General features: G+C 43.1%; 1 protein-coding gene across 1 annotated transcript in view; it reads right to left on the bottom strand.

Moving 5' to 3' along the window:
- Positions 1–437: 437 nt before the first annotated feature.
- The window catches only part of PPP2R3A (protein phosphatase 2 regulatory subunit B''alpha), a 40,584-nt gene continuing 21,454 nt past the window's right edge, over positions 438–19,567 (bottom strand). The window contains exons 5-13 of the mRNA XM_086467742.1: positions 18,350–18,424; positions 12,994–13,080; positions 10,560–10,716; positions 8,414–8,462; positions 7,746–7,835; positions 6,579–6,754; positions 5,923–6,041; positions 4,757–4,863; positions 438–567 (exon numbers count right to left, since the gene is read on the bottom strand). Coding sequence (XP_086323868.1) covers positions 471–567; positions 4,757–4,863; positions 5,923–6,041; positions 6,579–6,754; positions 7,746–7,835; positions 8,414–8,462; positions 10,560–10,716; positions 12,994–13,080; positions 18,350–18,424 — 957 coding nt within the window. The 3' untranslated portion in view covers positions 438–470. The remainder of the gene's footprint in view (positions 568–4,756; positions 4,864–5,922; positions 6,042–6,578; positions 6,755–7,745; positions 7,836–8,413; positions 8,463–10,559; positions 10,717–12,993; positions 13,081–18,349; positions 18,425–19,567) is intronic.

A 19,567-nucleotide genomic window follows, 5' to 3' on the forward strand; every position in this document is an offset into this window, starting at 1 on the left:
GGGAAAAAACAAAAACAAAAACTTCATTGTGACTTGTGTTTTAAAAGATTTCTAGACATACCTTTAAATTAATTTGGCAGCTCTTTTGTCACTCCTGGTATAAAGTTAAGGGGACAGAATGGCACAGGACTGAACGGACGGAGAAACAACCACTGCAGATGTTGCATGCAGTTGTTACAGTGAATTGTTAGATGCTGGCATTTATTGCACATCTGGGGACATAACAGAATTTATATATAAATGAAACAAGGTGCAATCACCATTTTTAATGAGTGTGCACAATAACACGTGGTAAAAAGCCTTTTTATAGAAATTACCTTATTGCAATTACACAGGAAGAGTAAAAGGGTTCTCAAGTTACAGTGTACAAATTACATTGCTCCAATGACGGATTTAAGAACAATCCCTAAGTGTCTTGGGACTGAATGGTATCCAGTTTGAAAGATCCTGATGAAACGTCTACCATTTCTCTATGCTGAGAGATCCGAGATAACTAGTTTGTCTGACTTGTCTCCAGTTTCAGGGGGAGATAAGACTTCATCTGTGTCATAGTCTTCTTCAAATGATCTGCAAAGATAAAAGGTATGTCTTTAAAAGCCATATTTTCGTGAAAGTGTTTTCAGGTAAGTTATTTCAGTGGCCACTAAAACAGCTGGCTAAAAAAGCATGCAAGATGTTAACCCTGAGTAGGATATTTATAAGGTATTGAAAACAGTGCAGTGGCAATCAATATTCTGACAGCTGTAAGTTCCGGAATAACTCTTGACTGGCGTTCAGCATTAGAAAATTTGAATCCAGTTTCAGTAACAATTGTCAGTAGCCACAACAACCTTAATAGTTCAGTGTAGTAATAAAGTCATCCAGCCACACATCCAGGCCCTAGAGGAAATTTGGCTTGCTCAGAAACACCTGGTTTCCAAAGCATCTTCTGGTTTAGGATATGTTTTGACATCCACAGAAAACAACTGTGGCCATGCTGTCATGTTCCTCTCTCACGTGAAGTTTAATATCCAGGTCTTCACATTGATGGCCTGAGGAGGTTTGGCTGTGAATTCTCAGCTCCAGCCAGTTGCACTGTTTGGGCTGGTTGGGTTCTGTGCTCTGCAGCAGCGGAGACTGCTTTGGGGCTCTCATCCCATTCCTATTCCTGAGAAATTATGTTTTTAAGGTGTTTTCCCTCCAGTCTCAGCACACTACAGGTTAGTTTCTCAGAGCTCCCAAGAAATTAAAATTCTTCCTTTCATTCTGAAAGCAATGCTGCTTATGAAGGAAATGCTGCAGCAGGCGTTCCAATGGCAAGCACAGGAATAGCTCTAGTGTGTTCGGCGGTAAGCCATGCTGCAAAGAGGATAACTCCTTGGACACCCCAGCACGGATGATGCCAAGAAAGAATTGTCTACTGCTGCTTGTGCTGTTTTTCGCTTCGCTAACCCATATGCAGGCACAGCAAATCCTTGGGAGCCTGCCAGTGTATATGTCCTGCTGTGGGGAGGATTCTATGCTATAGTCCAGTGATCCCTATGTGAAGAAGAAAAACACAGCACAGAGATCTTCCTGGACAACATTTTCATCTTCTCTTCCATAAAGCACCTGCTTAGTAATTCTGCCACCTTCTGGATCCTTGAGTAAGTGGGAGAAGAAACAATGGTCTGGATCCTACACCAATAATTGTTCCGATCATGCATGCAAGGATAGCAAAATGTAGCAATATGCACACTTTTGGCTTAAGTGGTACCTGTCAGGAGTCTGCATGGCCCTGCCTCCCCTGCATTCCCCACTGGGGAATGGACTGTGCATGTTTGTACGTGCCTCAGTTCCTCTAATGTCATTTAAGATGATGCAGCTGAGGAAAACTTTTTATTTCCATTTGACTTCTGTTCTTAGGAATGTTCCTTCTGTATCCCCTTTTCCTGCAATTTTAACAACTTCTGTTAGCTTTTTTCCTTTTTTCCCTACATGGGGAATGTGATTTCTTTCCTGTATTGTTTATCTTGCACATTCACCAGCACTTGGAGCTCCATTATAATCTTTTTTCTGGTGCCTTTTGCTTCTGGACTAAACATTCTTGTATCTGCTTCCAAAGGGGTTTCCCATTGTCCTTTCCCATGGGAGCTTCTTTTCCACTTCACTCTTTTGTTCCTTAAGACTCAACAGTGCCTGTCTTTCCCATTTTGGAAAAAATGCGTTCCACCTTTATGGTTAAGAAGCATGCAAGGGACAGCTTTTTCATGAGATTAGCACCAAAGATTATCACCTTCTCTCCTTCCGGGCCAGTTTCAAAACTTCACAGTCCCACAAATACACATATGGGCTTTCCCTTCCTTATACTGCTGGGATCATGAAAGTGAGCAACTGAGCCATCACCCAGCTTGAGGGAGACAAGAAAAATGGTCTAAGCTGCCTAAACCAACATCATCTGATCCTGTGTCTTGTCCCACCAATCCACCACTGAGCAGGATTGCTCTGCATTGTGCCCTCGCTCCTTGTTACTCAGGTGAAGGGGATTCTTTCCTATCAGCAGCTGATAAAAGTGGCCTTTTCCTCCTTATTTTTCTTCCTATACAGGGAGATCTCTTTCCGTGAAGGCCACTGTGGCTTCCATGTATATCAGCTGGCTGAAACTGGTTTCTGGAACAGTGAACAAAGTGGTGCCTGGGCAGGCCATAGCCTGGACTGCAAGAAAGGATTTTGGCAAAACCAGTGCTTATACCTGCATTAAGAAATCGTGTTGGTCAGATTCAGCTATTGGTTCTGCCTTCACACAACGTGTGCATATGTTCACCAGGGAACAGACTCTCCTCATCGAATCTCACACACAGATGAATAAAGCAGATCATGGCTGAAAAGTGTTCAGATCAGCTTAAGCATCCAGTGAAACACAATCTTCATTGTTGTCTTGAGCAAGATGACACCTTTCTCGTATCCTATTTTTGGTGACTGTAGCTCTCAATAGAGTCACAGTAACCTTGAAGTCACTCTGAGTATCCACTATGTCTTGATTAGATTCCTCCTCCAGGAGCACTGCTCTCTCATGGGCAAGCCTGCAGACAGCCAGCCAGACACTGACTGGTTTTAGAAACCTTCCATCTGGAACAGCTATGGACAGGGCTAAGTCACAGATGTGGTACACACTTACTAATTCATCTGCAATTGCTGAATGATGGTTATTTTCAAATGTATTCACAAAATACCAGATTTCAGATTCTGGCAGCTAACTTAGCCAAAAATCTTCCGGTCTCTCATAGAGCTCATAAAATGTCTTCGTTTTGTCCTTGCTCCCCGTTTCTGTCATTCTCAAAGGACAGCAGAAACAATGTATATGCAAAACTCAATGCCTGTTTCTGGCAAATTTGTATGGGCATCCAGCTCTTGTTTTTTTTTTTCTCCCCTTCCTTTTTTCCTGCATGGTCTGTTGCTATGCTCCACAAATAAGACCTAATCCTGCTGCCATGACTACAGAGCTTTTCAGGGGCTCTTAAAAGCAAGCAGGAAGGTTGCTGACATGCTCTTTACAGGAAGACACAGAGCTGTTTCAGACAGACATCAAAAATCTGGCATCACCTGCCACTCTTCCTCTGTTTGTGGTGAGTTTGGGGATTCAGGGTCCTGCTTTATGGCAGACTCCTATTTCTTTTCTGTGCCGAGGACACAGGTGTTGCAAAGCAGCTGCAGAGAAAGAGCAATTTTATCTTCCATCCTGTGTTACTTCATCTTCCATTGTGAAGGCCACAAAAAGGCAAGGCAGCTCAAAGGAGATGAGGGAACAGCCCATAGCTGTTTGGATGCACATCACAGGGAGAGAGGGAAACATAGCTCTCAATGGCTTTGCAAATCTCTGTGGCTAATTAGTAGCTGCTACTGTTATCCCAAGCAATTTCCAGTGTGGGAAGTTTTGAAAATTATGCAATCTTCTCAGTACTCTCACTTTAATGGCTCTACAAATACTGTTCAAATCCTGAATCACGCAAGATTAACATGGGGTAAGCATTCTTTCGATATTTGTTATATAACCCTGGAGACTTCCAGAGAAATATTCTCAAGAAGATACTAACACAAACACAAATCTAAAAGGTAATTATACTAAGTATCCATTAGGAGCCTCTGCAGGAAGCCCTTGTACACAGAGAGGTTCTGGAGCAACTGCTCTGCCTAAATTCACTGACTCTAAGGATAGCTGGAGTGTCTGCCCATAGTTTTACAGAAGGCTGCAAAAATGAGTGTAGGTATTGCAGAAACCAGCAGTGTTTTAAAGAAAAAGTCTCAACAAACTTAGTAAATGAATGAAAACGTTGAAACACAGCTTATGAACAGCACAAACTAATAGGGTTGGCAGAAAGTAAAATGATTTGACTACAGAAAGTCTCCGCTAGGTATAATAAATGTAACAGAGCTACAGCTTCTACTCCATGACAGTGTGACACGGTCAATACATGGCCAAGACTAGCAAAAGTCATTTGATCTCTTTTTTTGTATGGTTGCCAAAAGAAAAAGGCTTTGTCCTTTTTCCCAGCTATCTTCATTACTGCAGTGTGCGTAGCTGATTCCAATGGCTGCCCGCAAAGAAGCCCATTGTGGCAAATACAACAACACTGCCTTTTGGAGCAACTGCTTCAGGCTTCACGTGCTCCAGGGCTGAGTCCAAATGATAAGTCCACTAATCCACGACCTCTGTTAAAAGTGGCATCCACGTGCTCCTACTAAACCTCAGCTGGAGCCAAACAGTGTGTCCCCAGGGCAGTGCACTGCCTATGCTTACCCCTCTTGTAACGCTTCGTTCCCGGACTCCTCAGCCACAAGAATCTCGTACTCTTCAGCAGCATATCTGTCCCAGTCAGAGGGTTCAGGGCCATCATTTTCAATGTCCTAAAGAGATCAGACAGTTAAGCAGACTATGTCCATACCTCTCTACAGCTGTTTACAATAGGTCTAAACACATGAAACAGCAATTCTAGGACTAGTGAGCAACTGTATAGAAACAGCTAGTGAAAAATTGCCTTAACTGAAAGATTCACAACTATCTTAAACTATTTTAACATCTGCACATAAATGACTAGGAAAAAATACATCCCTATAAAGCTCACTGTGTGACCTAAGCTGCCAACAAACTGAGCCTGCTTCATTTCAGAAATGCTGAGCATTAATAACCACGCATTTTCTTTGCTCTAGCTCAGGGAGGCCTGCATCTGTGCACTTTGTAATTGGTTAAAGAACTTAGTGATTTAAAATCTTCAATTAAATGTTAAGTGTAACTGATCTTGAGGAACTCTTCACAGTTTGCTAAGTTTGGGCAAGTCAGAGGTTACAGAATAATATCCTTATAGACGTTTGGCCCTCTGCCATTTACTATAAGAAGGGGAAATTAAGTTATCCCTCCTGTCCCACTTGACTGCTCTTACAATGATCCAGTACAAACAAACAAACAAAAAAATAGGGTGGTTCTGGCTTGGGGTATATTCAAGCCTTGAATCATGGAACCACAAAGTTTCTCTTGCAGGTTATGTGGGAACAGCTGGGAGGGAACCATAGTTGGTTTTGGCATCCTCTCCACTTTGCTGTACTTTGACCAGGTAAGAGGCTTCTGGGAGACAGTCTTTAAGCTGTCATCACATCAAGTTTCACTAGATATGCAAGGGGAGCCAGAAGTGAGGGACTTTACACCAACAGCTGACAAAACCCAAGTCTCTGAACATCCCACAGTTAGCAGTGAGCAACAACTGCAAAATCCAAATGCCACGATCTCCTCCTGTATTTTCTCTGCTTGGGAAGAGAGGATGATGAATGACAGTGCTGCCAGGCTGATAACCAGGCACAATCTGCCTGAATATAAGTTTTCTTATATTCAGTTGGATTTTCCCTATATCCAGTAGCGTTCCAAAGAAGGGTTTGAGAAGGCCTGTATTTAGAAATAAAGGTAATTTATACCTTTTGCACTGCAAAGGGATCCCTCTGTTCATTGTCGAGATACTTCTCTAAGTTGAAGAAGGTGTTGAAGAATACATGAGCCATTCGGCACCTCTTCAGGTCTCGCAGGGTTACTCTTCCTACAGAAAAACCCCCACATTATTGTGCTACTGAGTTCTTACTGAGAGACTGGACCTGTTCCTTGTCAGTCTTATCAAAGTTTTAATTACAACACCAGTAGGCTACAATATTACAAAATTTCTTCCCAAGTCAGTCAAGGATTTAACATTATTCAATAAATGGGTACATTTATTAGGCTGAAATCTCACATATATATAAAGGTCTTTCACATTCATGTGAAATACGAGAGAATGTGAATGGGGATGGTCCAGTTTCATAATCTAGACTGTCAGCACATCCCATAGCTGGAATATGCAAGACTTGTTGCTCCAGTTACAGCAAGTTAAATCACAAGGTCTCTTGTTTTAGTATTTCAAACCTCCTGATGTATGACATTATGGCACAATAGCCACTGTTCAGGCTCTGACCTTGTACAGCAATATCATCCCTATAATTCTAACACAAGGCTCTAGCTATAGATGGGTTTCACGGTGACATTACTTTCTCAGTTCACCATAGATCAAAGGGGATAGAAACTCCCGTTAAACAGGACTTACCTTCCCTCTCAGGCTTAACGAGATCAAGCATCTGACACAGCAAATCATGAAACGGCAGTGGCTCTATGCCCATCACTTCCATCCGCTCACACTGCTCCTCATAAAAGTACTCCAGTTCATACATGGAGAGCACTCCATCCCCATCCAGGTCCATGCACCGAAACCAGTACTCAATGCTAGCAAAAAGAGACAGGACTAGTAAAAGCACAGCACTGCAGTAGGAAATATACACAGCAGAGACTGCAGCAATGCATGTTCCCCTTCCCCCATCCTCTAATGCTCTTTTGCCCAAAGGCTGGCATAAAACCAGGGATGAAAATACCCTTTGAGCAGGACCAGGATAAAGGCCAACACTCAGGAGCATCTCCTGTTAGTCTCCTAGGTGGCCTGTGAGCATAGTCATGCTCATGACCTGTTTCACCCGACAGCTGTGGCAAGTGTCCACTGTGCTGCAGCTCAACTGGCTCACATAGGTTAGGCTGTCCCTGTCTGATCCAGCAGCAAAAGTTGGCCAAATACAATCAGGTCTGAACCCCCTGTCCCTGAGTGACTCTGGTGAATGATGAGGCAGGCATGGTATGCACTTATTTCCTCTACTCCTTTACACAGAAGGCAGTCCCTTCAGGCGGTTGCACTCTACATCCTCCCTTCACCTCTGGATAGTCCAACCCTGCATTTATGAATTCTTTTCATATTTACTCATAAGATTCTTTGTCCCCATAGTCGCATGCAGATCTAGTTCAGCGCTGCACAACAGTCTCCCACTGGCTGCACAAACTGGGCACAAGGGCAAGCTATACAAAGTGACACAGTGAAGTTTCCCTATGAAATTTTCTTATGCACTCACTATGTGCATGAAGGGAACATGCCTCTCTGCTGCAAACATCTCATGGGTTTATCCCCAGAGCCAGTGCTTCACAGCACGGGGTAACCAAAGACACTGATGACTACCAGGACGTTTAATATTACAAGAAAACTCTGCTTCTACACAATTTCTTCTCAAGAAAGGCAAATGATTTGACCAAACATTGACAGTAAGTTGCTTTCTTCCTAATAATCACTGAACCCAAGCTGCCATCTCTTGTGGAAAGTGCTAAGTCACAGAAGTTTCTATAAATTTATCTGCTCATCTCAATACTTTTACTAAGACACAGAAATCCATCACACCTTGTAGCACTCCTTTTGTCTTCCTCCGAAATCAGGAGCCACACAAAATCAGCATAACTCATACGGCCTTCCTTTTGAACTTCATTGCCTCTGGAAGACACATGAGGGAAAAAAAAAAACCAAACCCAAAAACCCCAAACAAATCACCAGGCTACTTAATACTCAGAATGTTATCAAACATTTTCAAAAGCCCCTGGTGAGAGAAAACGGGGCACCGTCACCCATTTAGCCTGTATCCTCTGCACTCTACAGCACCAGACCTTGTGTGCTTCCCCACAGGCAGTGTTTGCTGCCTTGCTGGCACTGCAGAGCTGAGGCTCATCTACCACATCCCCTCCCACCACAAGTGCTTTTCGGAGACTTTAAAGCAGTGCTCTCCAGCCATCCCTATGCCACTGTGGGGCAGAAACACATAATGCTTGCATGTTCCCTCCAGCTATACACAGCTTGTTCCAGAATGAGGTCTACAGGTGCTCATCCTATGGGATTTTTCAATCTGTTTTCTCAAGATACTTAGAAGTCTCAGTCCATTTTCAGGCAGCTCCAACTGAAGCACCATGTTGGAAACCAGTCTGATCAGTAGGGATTTTTGAGAGTGTCTTGCATTTCTAATCAGCCTGATAGAAGTTCCCTCCACTTCTACCCCCAACCACTGCGCTATTCCTCACCTCACCACAGCGCCGCTGAATATTCGCTCAATAATCCTCTTTGATAAAGCTGGAAACAAAGAAAATACAGAGAAAATGAAGCTACAGGTCGCAGGAATAATTACAATCAGTTGCTTATGCTGAATCCACACAAAGCAGTTTCCCATTGCTAGAAGAATGCTCTATCTACATTACCTGTGTAACCACTTTACTGGTGTCTGTTTAGCAGCGTTTTGTAAAAACCAAAGATGATTCTCCCAGTGTATCTGCCTTTGTATCCTCCCAAACACCATTATTTCCCCACAAATATGGCAACTGTGTGTTATCTGGGTTCTTGGACATGGGCAGTGTTACTCCTACTTCACTGCAGTAGAATTTGTCACATAAGCAAATCCTGCTGATAGGAGACTCTTTCAGCGCATACTGCAAAAGTCCAGTTATCAAGCAAAAATCACACATCAAATCCCTACAAAACACTTCTCAGTACAGCACAAGCTATGGCAATCCTGCTGCAGGGAAGGACAAAGAAAAAGAAGCATCGTTTTAAGTGAGTGGGAGTGCTTTGCCAGCCAGGAAATATGTGGGATGGCTTGTTATGACAGACACACACCAGCCAAGCAGCAAGTACCAGTCTTGAGCAGGATTTGCACACTGACCTCACCCTCCCACATTGCTGACACACTTCCCTTAGACCCCCATCTTAGCTCCTTCTACATGTTCTCCATCACTTCTGCAGTCCTGGCACACTTCCGACACACCAGCTAGGCAGACCCAACCTGCACCACCCCTCGAATCCCCCTGGCATAGTGCTCACAGGCTGCTGTACCACTGCACCAACTGCTTCTCCCCTTCACCCTGCCCACAGCAACCCCTCTATCTTTAGCTCCCCAGCACCCAGTGCTTTCAAGCCTCCTGCACAATAAATACTCCATCCCCACACTCCACCTCCCAGCAGGGGCCAAGTCTCCCATATCACCTATCTCAAGTCAGGCACTCCTCCATCTTCACCCCATCCAGCCCTATTATCAATGCTCCTGACCCCTGTGATTGCCACACTCACTCAGAACCCTCATGGCCTTCCTGTAAATGCCTGCACTCAGAACATGTGGGTTACCACACCACTCTGACACAGCACACACCCACCCACCCCCCATCATTGTCATTCTCACACCCCTTTCCTTCTTTCTTACTTCAGCCCACTAGGATCTTGGCTCCTACAAAATGTCCCCATCCCCAGAGCTCCAGCAACGCCTGACAACTTGTCACACCTCCAGATCCCTGTAGCCCTACACACTACAACACCGTACTACACGCTTCACCTTTCCTGCCACCTCCAGTCACATGTTGTGTCCAAATCTGATCCTCTGTCCCAGACCTACTTTCCCAAAAAGCGTGGCAACCACACGGAAGAATCCAAGAAGGTTTTCAGGATTGAACATGCTGGTCAATAGCTCAAGCTCTTGTCCAAGACATTACATCATGAGTCCTAACAGATAAACACACAGGCATATCATGCTCTCAGAACATGGATAATCCTAAAAAAACCCAATCTGAGTGCCTCTGTCTACCATAACACATACAGAACAAGTGCCTTTGGATTTTTTAGCTGTTTGTGGATTTGTATTCCATGAACTTATCCATGGCCCTTGAACCTTTGAAAACTCATAGAATCTGCTCAACTTGTGGAAAGGAGTTCCACAATGAACACAAGAGAGATTCTGCACAGTGCATCTGCAAGCTGAAATTCACCAAGCTTCACTGGACTCTCGAATTTCTCTCACACGTACCAAGATTGCACTTCAGCAATCTCTGAAGTTCACGTGGGCTTGTCCTTCTTGTCCCTACTTCCAAGGTCCTCCAAAACCCTTAGTAAATAATAAGCAAGTTTCAAGACATTATTTCAGCTTGCCCTTCCGGCAGCGACCCACACGTGAACAGAAGCTCTCTCTCTAGATACTCACACAGAAATTAGTGAGTACTGCATTTCTCTGTGTTTAAGCCCCTACAACTGGCTCTATAAATCAGCATTTATGTAAGAAATGGATGGCTCCTTTTAAATTTTTTGAGGCATCAAATTAACCAAATTAAAGCTAGGCTTTACTCTTTAGTGGGAACATTCTATTTTCAGCAATCCTCTTCATCCCACCACAGCCTGCAGGCAGCATACCTTGATCACTGTACCTAGCCAGATCCTTCTGGCTGATGTAAAGATCATGGTCAGTATCCAGCTCCCAGAATTTACAGTATATAACATAGAAGTGCTCATAGGAGAAATAATCCGTGATCTGATTTATGTCATCCTCTTCTTCCAAGAGAGCAAGGGTCTGAAAGAGTATAAACAAAGTGGGAAGTTAAACCTAGACAAAGAGACAGTTCAGCAGCTGAAGTCCTCCAACCTCTGGGGAAGCTGGGTGAACACAGCTCTGAGAGCTAATCCAAAACACAGCCTTTCTCCCCATAGGAGATTTTGTTTTCCTGCATTCCTTAGTGGGCACTTACAGAGCATCTAGCTTGGCTATCCTGGTTAGCATATGTAGGTACAATATTTCTGCCACTCTTGTGAACAATTTCTGCTAATTCTGAGCTATAGTGAAGAGTGAGGCAGAAAAACAAGAACACAACTGCTGTCTCAGCGGGACTCCATTATCTGAAACATGTCTGACCTGCATCATAGACTCTTAGAGCCATTCACAACAGCAAGTCCACAGTTCTCCACGGGAACTGAGATATATCTTCACACATCACACATCCTTGCCTGGCTCCTGAAGGGCAAAATGAAGTCTTCCTCCAGACATCCCTGGATTGGGGAAGGCGGGATGGATCCCAAGCAGATCAAGCCAATCACACTGATTTTCCTAGGCTGTCACTGACAGGAATTAGTCTGGTTTAACTAGGAGGCTTAGACAGATTTCCAACCACAACATCTGTTAACGTGTCTTGTCAGAAAACATGTAGCAACAATGTCCTTGTTTCATTCCCACCTCACACCTACCTCTGTCCTTCCCTCCCCTTCACCTTCCCACCAACAGAAGGGTATTGCATGTTTACCAGTGCCACCTCCCTGCTTGCCTTTCTCCCAGTGCTGAAGCCATGGGACACGAAGCAGCCTTTTCAGTTTAATAAATTATGGTTGCAGGAATGCAAAAAAGCTAAACAGACTCAAGGAAGCTGTCCTCCCCTGCCCTCACACCCTCTTAGAAGGGAGGAGATGAAACAGCCTAAAAGCTATCCTGGGAAGTTATGTCTCTAAGCAGGCAGGATTAGCGTCCCTTCTATCCATAACCATAAAACCAGATCCTGTGCTGTACATAGGCACTGATAGTTCAACATCAACCTTCAGTCATCACATCCAAGGAACCCAGCAAGGAGTCTCAACAAAACACTCACATCCTGCTGTCCACCGGGTTCGGTATCAGTCACTCACTAGCCTCTTCATGTGTCTCTCCCTTTCTTTGCAGATGACAATCATTTGGGGAGGTTTTTCAATAACTAGTGTTTTTCTTTCATAGCTCATGCCAAAATATGCCATTTACACATGCAGCAAAGAGCTGCCTAAGCAAAATTATGGTCCCAGAGCTGAACTTCCCTGCTGCAGGAGATGAAAGGCAGAATAGACTTGCAAGGAGAAAAAGGGGAAGAGTGTATAAAGGGAGAAAATTAGTGAATAAAGATGCAGGATATGTTGGGAGTATTTGTTTATAACAGAGGTTAGGGAGGAATTAGGATCAGAGGGCTTAGACTGGCACAAGATCATCCAAGGGTGCATTGATTTTTTGCATTAGCTGATGTTATCAGTGGGGTAAATGTCTGAAAAGAGAAGAAACGTGAATTTATGCTTACGGTTTTTGAAGAAGACAGCACACTACATCTGGAAGGGAGAACAGGATGCAGTAGGGAAGTCTCACTGCTTTAGCTAAGTCCTTAACCTTTCAGTCAAAGATTTTCTGGCTTTTTAGATTGGGATGGAGCTGAGCAGCCTTAGACAGTTTTAACTTGGTGCTCCTTTGGGCAAAATATACAGAGATCCGAATCCTGAAACCTCTGCCCAACACGAGAATACACTGCTGGGATTGTTACAAGAACTAAGCTTCATTCATTAACCTTTCTGAACTCTACTGCAGATGTAGATATCAGCTCCTGAGAGGCACAGTTGTGCAATTACACAGCACAACAGGCCTATCAGTGGGCTGACCGACAGTTGGGAGCCAGGAAACTGGCTGTCCTCCCCACCACGTATCATAGGCAATCCAGCTTATTCTTGGCTTCTCGGTGAGCCACTTAACATAGGTGCACTAACATGTCTTGCTTCCCTTCCTCTTTGGCTAGATCAGAAGCCAAGAGCCAATCTGCTTGATATAGCTTCAGAGCGGGTGCGCAGTCAGCCCTTGACCTTTTATCAATGCACTCTTGGCTACTCCAGGCCCTAGTCTTGTCTCATCTTAACACAGACAACTCCTCCACTAGCTCCAGCACACTCCTGGCACTGCATAGTTGGCCTGCCTCACTACAACCCAGGCACAGCTCCCTCACAACATAGTATACAGCTATAGGAACCAAGGTATGATGCCTTCTGTATCTTGTTCAGGCAGGAACTAACATACTTGCAAGAAGTTACTTTTCCTCAGCTCTGTTAGAGTGATCTTCCCAGACCAGGATCGATTGACTGTGTAGAATATTCTCTGTATAACCTGCAACACATGAACAGTGCTCTTGAAATCAACTCCTGAAAGATATCAGTTTGGGAATTCAAACACAGTAACTTTATTTTATTTATTCACTCATCCTAAGGGGACTTCTTTTCGAAAATTGTTTTGTGATTTTTTTGTAGCTACTACTACCCTTAATTCACTACGCAGACTAAAAGTGACATTTGTTTCTGAAACAGTATTATCCATTTCCACTCTGCAAATATTTTCACTGCTTTTAATTCACATCTCTGAGCATGGAGATGCATTACTTGTATCAGGGAATATGTTCAAAGTGCTGATGAATCACTTGGAAACTGATTTTTTTTAGGCACTGAAATAGCGTTCTGCACCAGAAAAAAAAAAATAGAAGTCAGGACTTTTGAAGAGGAAACAGGACATGTAAATGAAAGCCACAACTGATGTCTGATCTATTGTGTTTGTAACAATGCCTCATCCTCTGAAAGTAAGCAATAGAGATTAGCTGTCTGCATTTATCTTAGGCAGGTGTTAACCTCATTTTTACTGATCTGCCTCTGGTGAAAGTCAGTAAAAAGCATAGCCAGGAATGCACAGAGTTCTGAGAACCCACAGTGTGAGACTGAGCACCCTCCCAAGTACCTGAAAAAGCAAGCTGAACCTTCCTAGTCTGCTCCTCATTAGCCTGTCAAATATGATCACAAAGTGGGGAAAATGCAATTGTGTGATTAAGCATATGCAAGAATAAGCTTCACAGGGGAAACAGCAACAGATAAACATCTTCAACAAAAGAAGTTAGAAATATAATTAATTTTACTGTCAGCACTGAACTATCAAATATAACTCTTGTTACATATAACCCAACAGAAACAACCCTTTGATGTGTCTGACATCACATTGACATATTATGGTAAACCTCAATAGCACACGCTATTTCAACATGAAAATTAACTTCAAACAATATGGACATTATAGGGATTAACCTGGTCAACAAATTAAATGGGATGGGTTTGTTCCTCAGCTAGAAGTAGCTTCGAGTGGGCAATCACCATCTAAGGGCCATGCTTTGACTCAGTCATACAAGTGCTGGTTCTTAGTCCAGAACAGATCTGGAATCAAGTATGAGATTGCTGATAACAGTCTGCTTTGGGATACACAGATTAGTGAGACAGTACATGCTGATGAGCACAAATAATCCTGAGCAATAAGAATGATCTGAAGACTCAAAATGTATCCTGGAGAGAACAAATATACTCAACTTAACTGAACATGACACCTACTGGTAGCTGTCCTGGTCCTGAAAAGCCTATGTGGGGAGATGTGGGACAGCAGGAGGACTTTTTGTCTCTCATGAAATACATATCTAGAAGCTGAAATCAGCCTAAATGAGACAGATAAGAATGCACTTTTACAGTGCCATTGATTAACCACTGGGACAACTCTCAAAGAAACACCACAGGGTCTTTATCAGTCCAGATTTCAATGACGGATGTTCTAAAGTTGGGTGTCAATTCAACTAAAAACAAACAAAAAAATCTATCCTAACTACAGCAATCACTGAGCTATGTTCTACGGCCTGTGTAATGCAAGAGGTCAGACTAGGTAATCACAATGATCTCTTCTGGTCTTAAGCCCAATGAAGAAGCTGTACATTTGTTTCTTCTTTAATGCCTCTGGCAGCTGCTGCCATTCTAGACTATTTTTGGACTTTGTTTGGCCTTTGCTTCCAGATGGCACAACAGCTCCAAGACTGAAGTGGGTCTCACCTCATACATAAGCCAATATCACACCTGACAACTTTGTAGCAATTCTTAAGATAAAGGGTTTTCTCACCATTCCTGGGACTCAAAAACAACAATCACAATAATAATCAGAAAAAGGACCCCTAACCAGCAATTTTTCTTTTCCTCTGCCTGCAGGGTAATAAAAGACAACAAAATATCCCCCTGTTCGTGACATGTAACAAACTGTTCCTCTATCAGACCATACTGATAAAGATTTCCCATCTGCTCCCTCCTCACCTAGCTGTAAAAATAAGGCATTCAAAAGGTAAAACGGGATCTCTTTACATCACTTTTACCAAGTCCAGTCACTCAATGCAGGCTTTATTATTCAAATAACAGTCCAGTTCCAATGGATAGTACATAGAGTGCATATCAGTATAAAATGTCAATGCTTCACTTTTCCAGGTTCTGCAAACCAAGCTGTCAAAAAAAGCATTTGAGAAACATCCTACAACATAATTACACAGCCTGAGATGATTCATAGCATTCAAGCCACACTTGTCAGTTATGCCTTACTGAAAGCCGTAACTGGCTTCTTTTTCACCAGCATGGAAGATTGATTATTCTGAATTCAGCACATAAGCCCTTGAAAGGGGGAGCCCCTTCCTATTTGCCCATTATCCTCATGTAACCTCCAGGACCCAAACAATTGATAGGTCATTTCTAGACCTTTCCCAAATCTTCCGATAGAACAAAAGCAATACCATTTCTAGAAAGTCCCACAAATCTTTATTAAACCCTGTAGGCCATCCTCCCCTTACACATTCACAATACTGCATAAGCTGAAGCATTTTTCAACAAGCGATATGCTTTGCCAAGTCGTTTTTAGCTGACTCAGCTTTTCAACAACAGCATGCAGTGCTAACTCTGAGCCTTGTTTGAACATTCTGGGAGAGGTCACATTTTAAAGCTTTTGCAATAAATGCCATGTGATATTCTGCACCATCTTCATCAGCTTCAGGAGTCAGCTTCTGTTGAAAGAAACACATAGTTTAATATACTGGCAATACAACAACTGACAGACATCGATACAGATTAAATTACAGCCTATTGTATGCAAGAGGCATCTCCAAAACGTGCAGAGGTAGGCAGAAACTTGAAACATGCATACACATCTTACCCATGCTAAGCTGTTAGCTTACTCTCCAGGTGATTTCAACCAAGTGACACTGTATCCAGCAATGAACACAAAAGCCTCTGTATGGCTCCTCATGGTTGTTATCTGCAACACAAAAATAAAATGTAATTCTTGCACTGACAGCAAATACAGTACTCTCTCACTGTAAGCAGGTATAAGGCACTCTACCTTGAAGGGGTCAAAAGCATCCAAGTAGTCTCAAAATCCAAGGATAAAGCTGTTTTCCTTCATTGTCTCTGGTGGAAATACTGAATTTTGTAACATTAAAGAAAGAAAAGTACCAAACTGTCTGAAAGGAGATGAGAGAAATAGGAACTCCTGATATCAGAGAGGAGAGCCACTGCTGCAGTGGGCCAAGCACGGCCACTCCAGATGGGAACAACCTGACCCAACAGACTGTCTCCCAAGGTCTTGACACTGCTCCAACTCAGTGATCTGGCCAATGCCAAATATGCAGAGCTCAGAAGTAATCTGTCTGTCGGCAGACACCCAGAACAGCATTGTCCTGCCAGCGTGAGGAGTCTGTGCAGGACATCACAGCTTTGTAAGATTCACTGCTACACACCATCCACCTCCACCACAAGCACCACTGCTTCCTGGCTCCCTGGGAGCTAGCCTAGGAAGCTACCTCTGTCAGAGTATTGCAAGTAAGGCTGCCTAAAGGCTCAAACTGAAGTAGGAAAGCACAGTGGAGACAAGCAGGATCAAGAAGTATTGAGGAGCTTCATGTACTCATGAAGGGTCCAGTTCTGTGACTACTTTATGGTGGTCACACAGGACCTCGCCCAGGCACATGGGAAGCTGTGGAAGAGAAGAGCGGAAGGAAAGTGTTGCTCTTTTTAGCAGCAGCCTGCACTTCAGTTATCTTGAAGTGGAATCTCAGCTTCACACAGCTGGTGTCTCAGACCAGAACATGCACTGCACCCTGATGAAGTGCAGAAAGTGCAGCTATGGCTGCTTCAGGTCACCAAGGGTGATCATTTGGGGAATTACTCTCCAAAGACATTTGTTTCTTGCCTTTATTCCCCCCTTAAGTCATATGCTGTTCCTGTGTTTTTCAGGGTCTAAAGAGGAACCTGGAAAGGCAGATGCACAGAACTGCCTTTGTAACCACCCAACAGCCAGCATCAGGACAACCGCGCATTGTATCTTGACCCACTCACCAGTGAGGAACAACTGGTTGATACTGCAGTCAAAAACTGATGCTAGCGTGACCCTAAATCTTTCAGCTCTCATCCCTCCATGTACTTTAAACAGCAGATACCAGGGCACATGTGCCACAGGCACCTTCCACACTCACCCATTCATTGCCTCCATAATTCACTGGCCATTGTTATACCTATTCTGGCCAGTTACTATGTTTAATGTATCTGTCTTGCTCCATGGGGACTAAATATGTTGATAATACACGGATGTTCACTGTCATGTTCAAGTGCATCCAAGACATTTAAAACTGATTCTTCTTATACATTTTCATAAAACATTAGTGTGACAGTTCAGGGTTTGCCCAGAGCAACAGTGTCTTTCTGCCATCTGCTCCTTACAGGAAAGGAACTGTGTCTGCCAGTAATCTCCCAGCTGCCAGTATGTGGTACAGCTGGCCCCCATGCAGACCCTGGCAAGCAAACAGGAGAAACTTTAAGCCCTCGAGCCCTGTTGGGATACAGCTCCCATCAGGTCTGTCGTTATTTGAATTTGTTACTGCTGCAAAGATAAAACATCCTAACATTTATACCTTCTATCCAGATTCATACCTAACATGAGACAAGCTAAAGGCTTAAAAAAAAAAGTACAAACTTATTCAGCACCAGCTAACTGCTGACTGCAAAGTTGGAACAAAGCTACAGAAAAAAACCCAACAGTAGTCACACAAGCTCAGGGACTCAGAAAGACTAGACAGGCTTTCTGGCAAGAGAGGCAGAAGAGTTGGACAGTAGAGCCCCGTGTGCAATGTATCCTTTGTACCATGGAACAATCACAGATTCTCCATGCTTAAGTGACAGAAATCTTCAAACATACAGCCTTCCACGTCTCAGCAGCCCAGTAGAATTAGGAGTAACTTAGCAGCTCTCAAAGACCAAAGAAGGACCTCCCATTTTCCTTCATCAGGATTAAAGGCCAAAAAAAATATTGGTTTTATAGATTTGCTTAAGACCAGAAAGAATCATTATCAACATTCTGAATAACCTCTTGTACACACAGGCAGATTAATTTTTCCTTTGGAAGTAGTTCTTAAAATAATTCATTGCCAGTAATATTAAAAACATCTGTTTTTTGAAATAACTGAGGGATTCGCTGATGAGAACACTGACAAGTCACACAGTGAGGGCTGGTACAGCAGTATCACAGGAGGTCAAAGGAGCCAGCCTACCGTTGTAATATACCGGGAATGGAACTCTGGAGCATCCTTCAGGAAGATCAGGCCAGGATGCGTTTCCACCACGTCCTGCAAGACAAGACCAAATAAAATGAAATAGATTTTCTTCTCCTTTTAATGTTTAGAAGTTACTAGGTTTACAAACCAATACTTCTGAAACTGCATTTGCAGCATTAACAATGAAATACAAATGACATCTTCAAGCTATAAAGTGAGGCTTCTAGAATTATAAGTAGAATACATGTTCTGGGCAATACGCACCTGTTGGGCCATTTTGATTTACTTAAGGACAGAAAAACAAAGGAAGAGAGTTAGTGAGTAGATGAAAACTCATTTTCATTGAATGAGACAAAAAATTAGTGAGTTGACCATGCAACTATCTCCTCTCCAAGATATCTTTGTTCCTCCATACATTGAAGGTATTAACATTTATTAGAGCTAGGTGTCAGAAATAAAACATTCCTTGAAAGGTTGAGAAGGTTACTTTTTATGTCCTCCACAACAACAGAAGCTCTTGCGAGCCTCAGAATGCATACAGATATGACCAGTGCTTTTCCAAAATTTACTTGAACTACCTGTGGAGATGCCTCTTTCTCAAGATCAGCTTTTTGTAAGCCAAGCACCATCTCATGATGCCAAATCTGCCAAGAAATGCATGACCAAAACCATGGAGAAACAGTTCAGATCCTGAACGGATCCGTTCAGATCCTGAATGAATCCGTGTCTGTGTAATTTCTACATGTCTGACTCCTCTAACCTTTAAAAAAAGCATTCAAAGTTTTACTTTGTCTATACCATGATATGACAAAGGGAGAGAGCAGACATGGTGCCCTTAGGGGTGTCACATGACCAAATTTTGGCCAGTCTAACTTGATGTCTAATATGATGGTGTAATATTCCTAGTCTCTGGTTGACTGACAGACAAGATCGTACATGCCCTTCATTGCACTGGTAGCTAAAATGCAGAGCTGCAATCAATCAGGAAGGGCAGCATGCCCAGTGGAGAAATGACAAAAAGTAAGATGAGAAAATTTACCCACAGTCCCAGTTTTAACTGGGACACAAACATCCAGTGCAGACACAATCTTTCCCCAAAGCAGCATCTCTACAGAGGTTTTGCACAGAGAGCACCACAGTGTGAAAAATCTAGGGATATGTGGAAAAGCTCAGAAAGATCAGAGAAGCAGATGGAACCGATCTACAGACAAAACT

The sequence above is a fragment of the Leptosomus discolor genome, chromosome 7, assembly GCF_034619465.1.
Source record: "Leptosomus discolor isolate bLepDis1 chromosome 7, bLepDis1.hap2, whole genome shotgun sequence".
NCBI classification, from domain to species: Eukaryota; Metazoa; Chordata; class Aves; order Leptosomiformes; family Leptosomidae; genus Leptosomus; species Leptosomus discolor.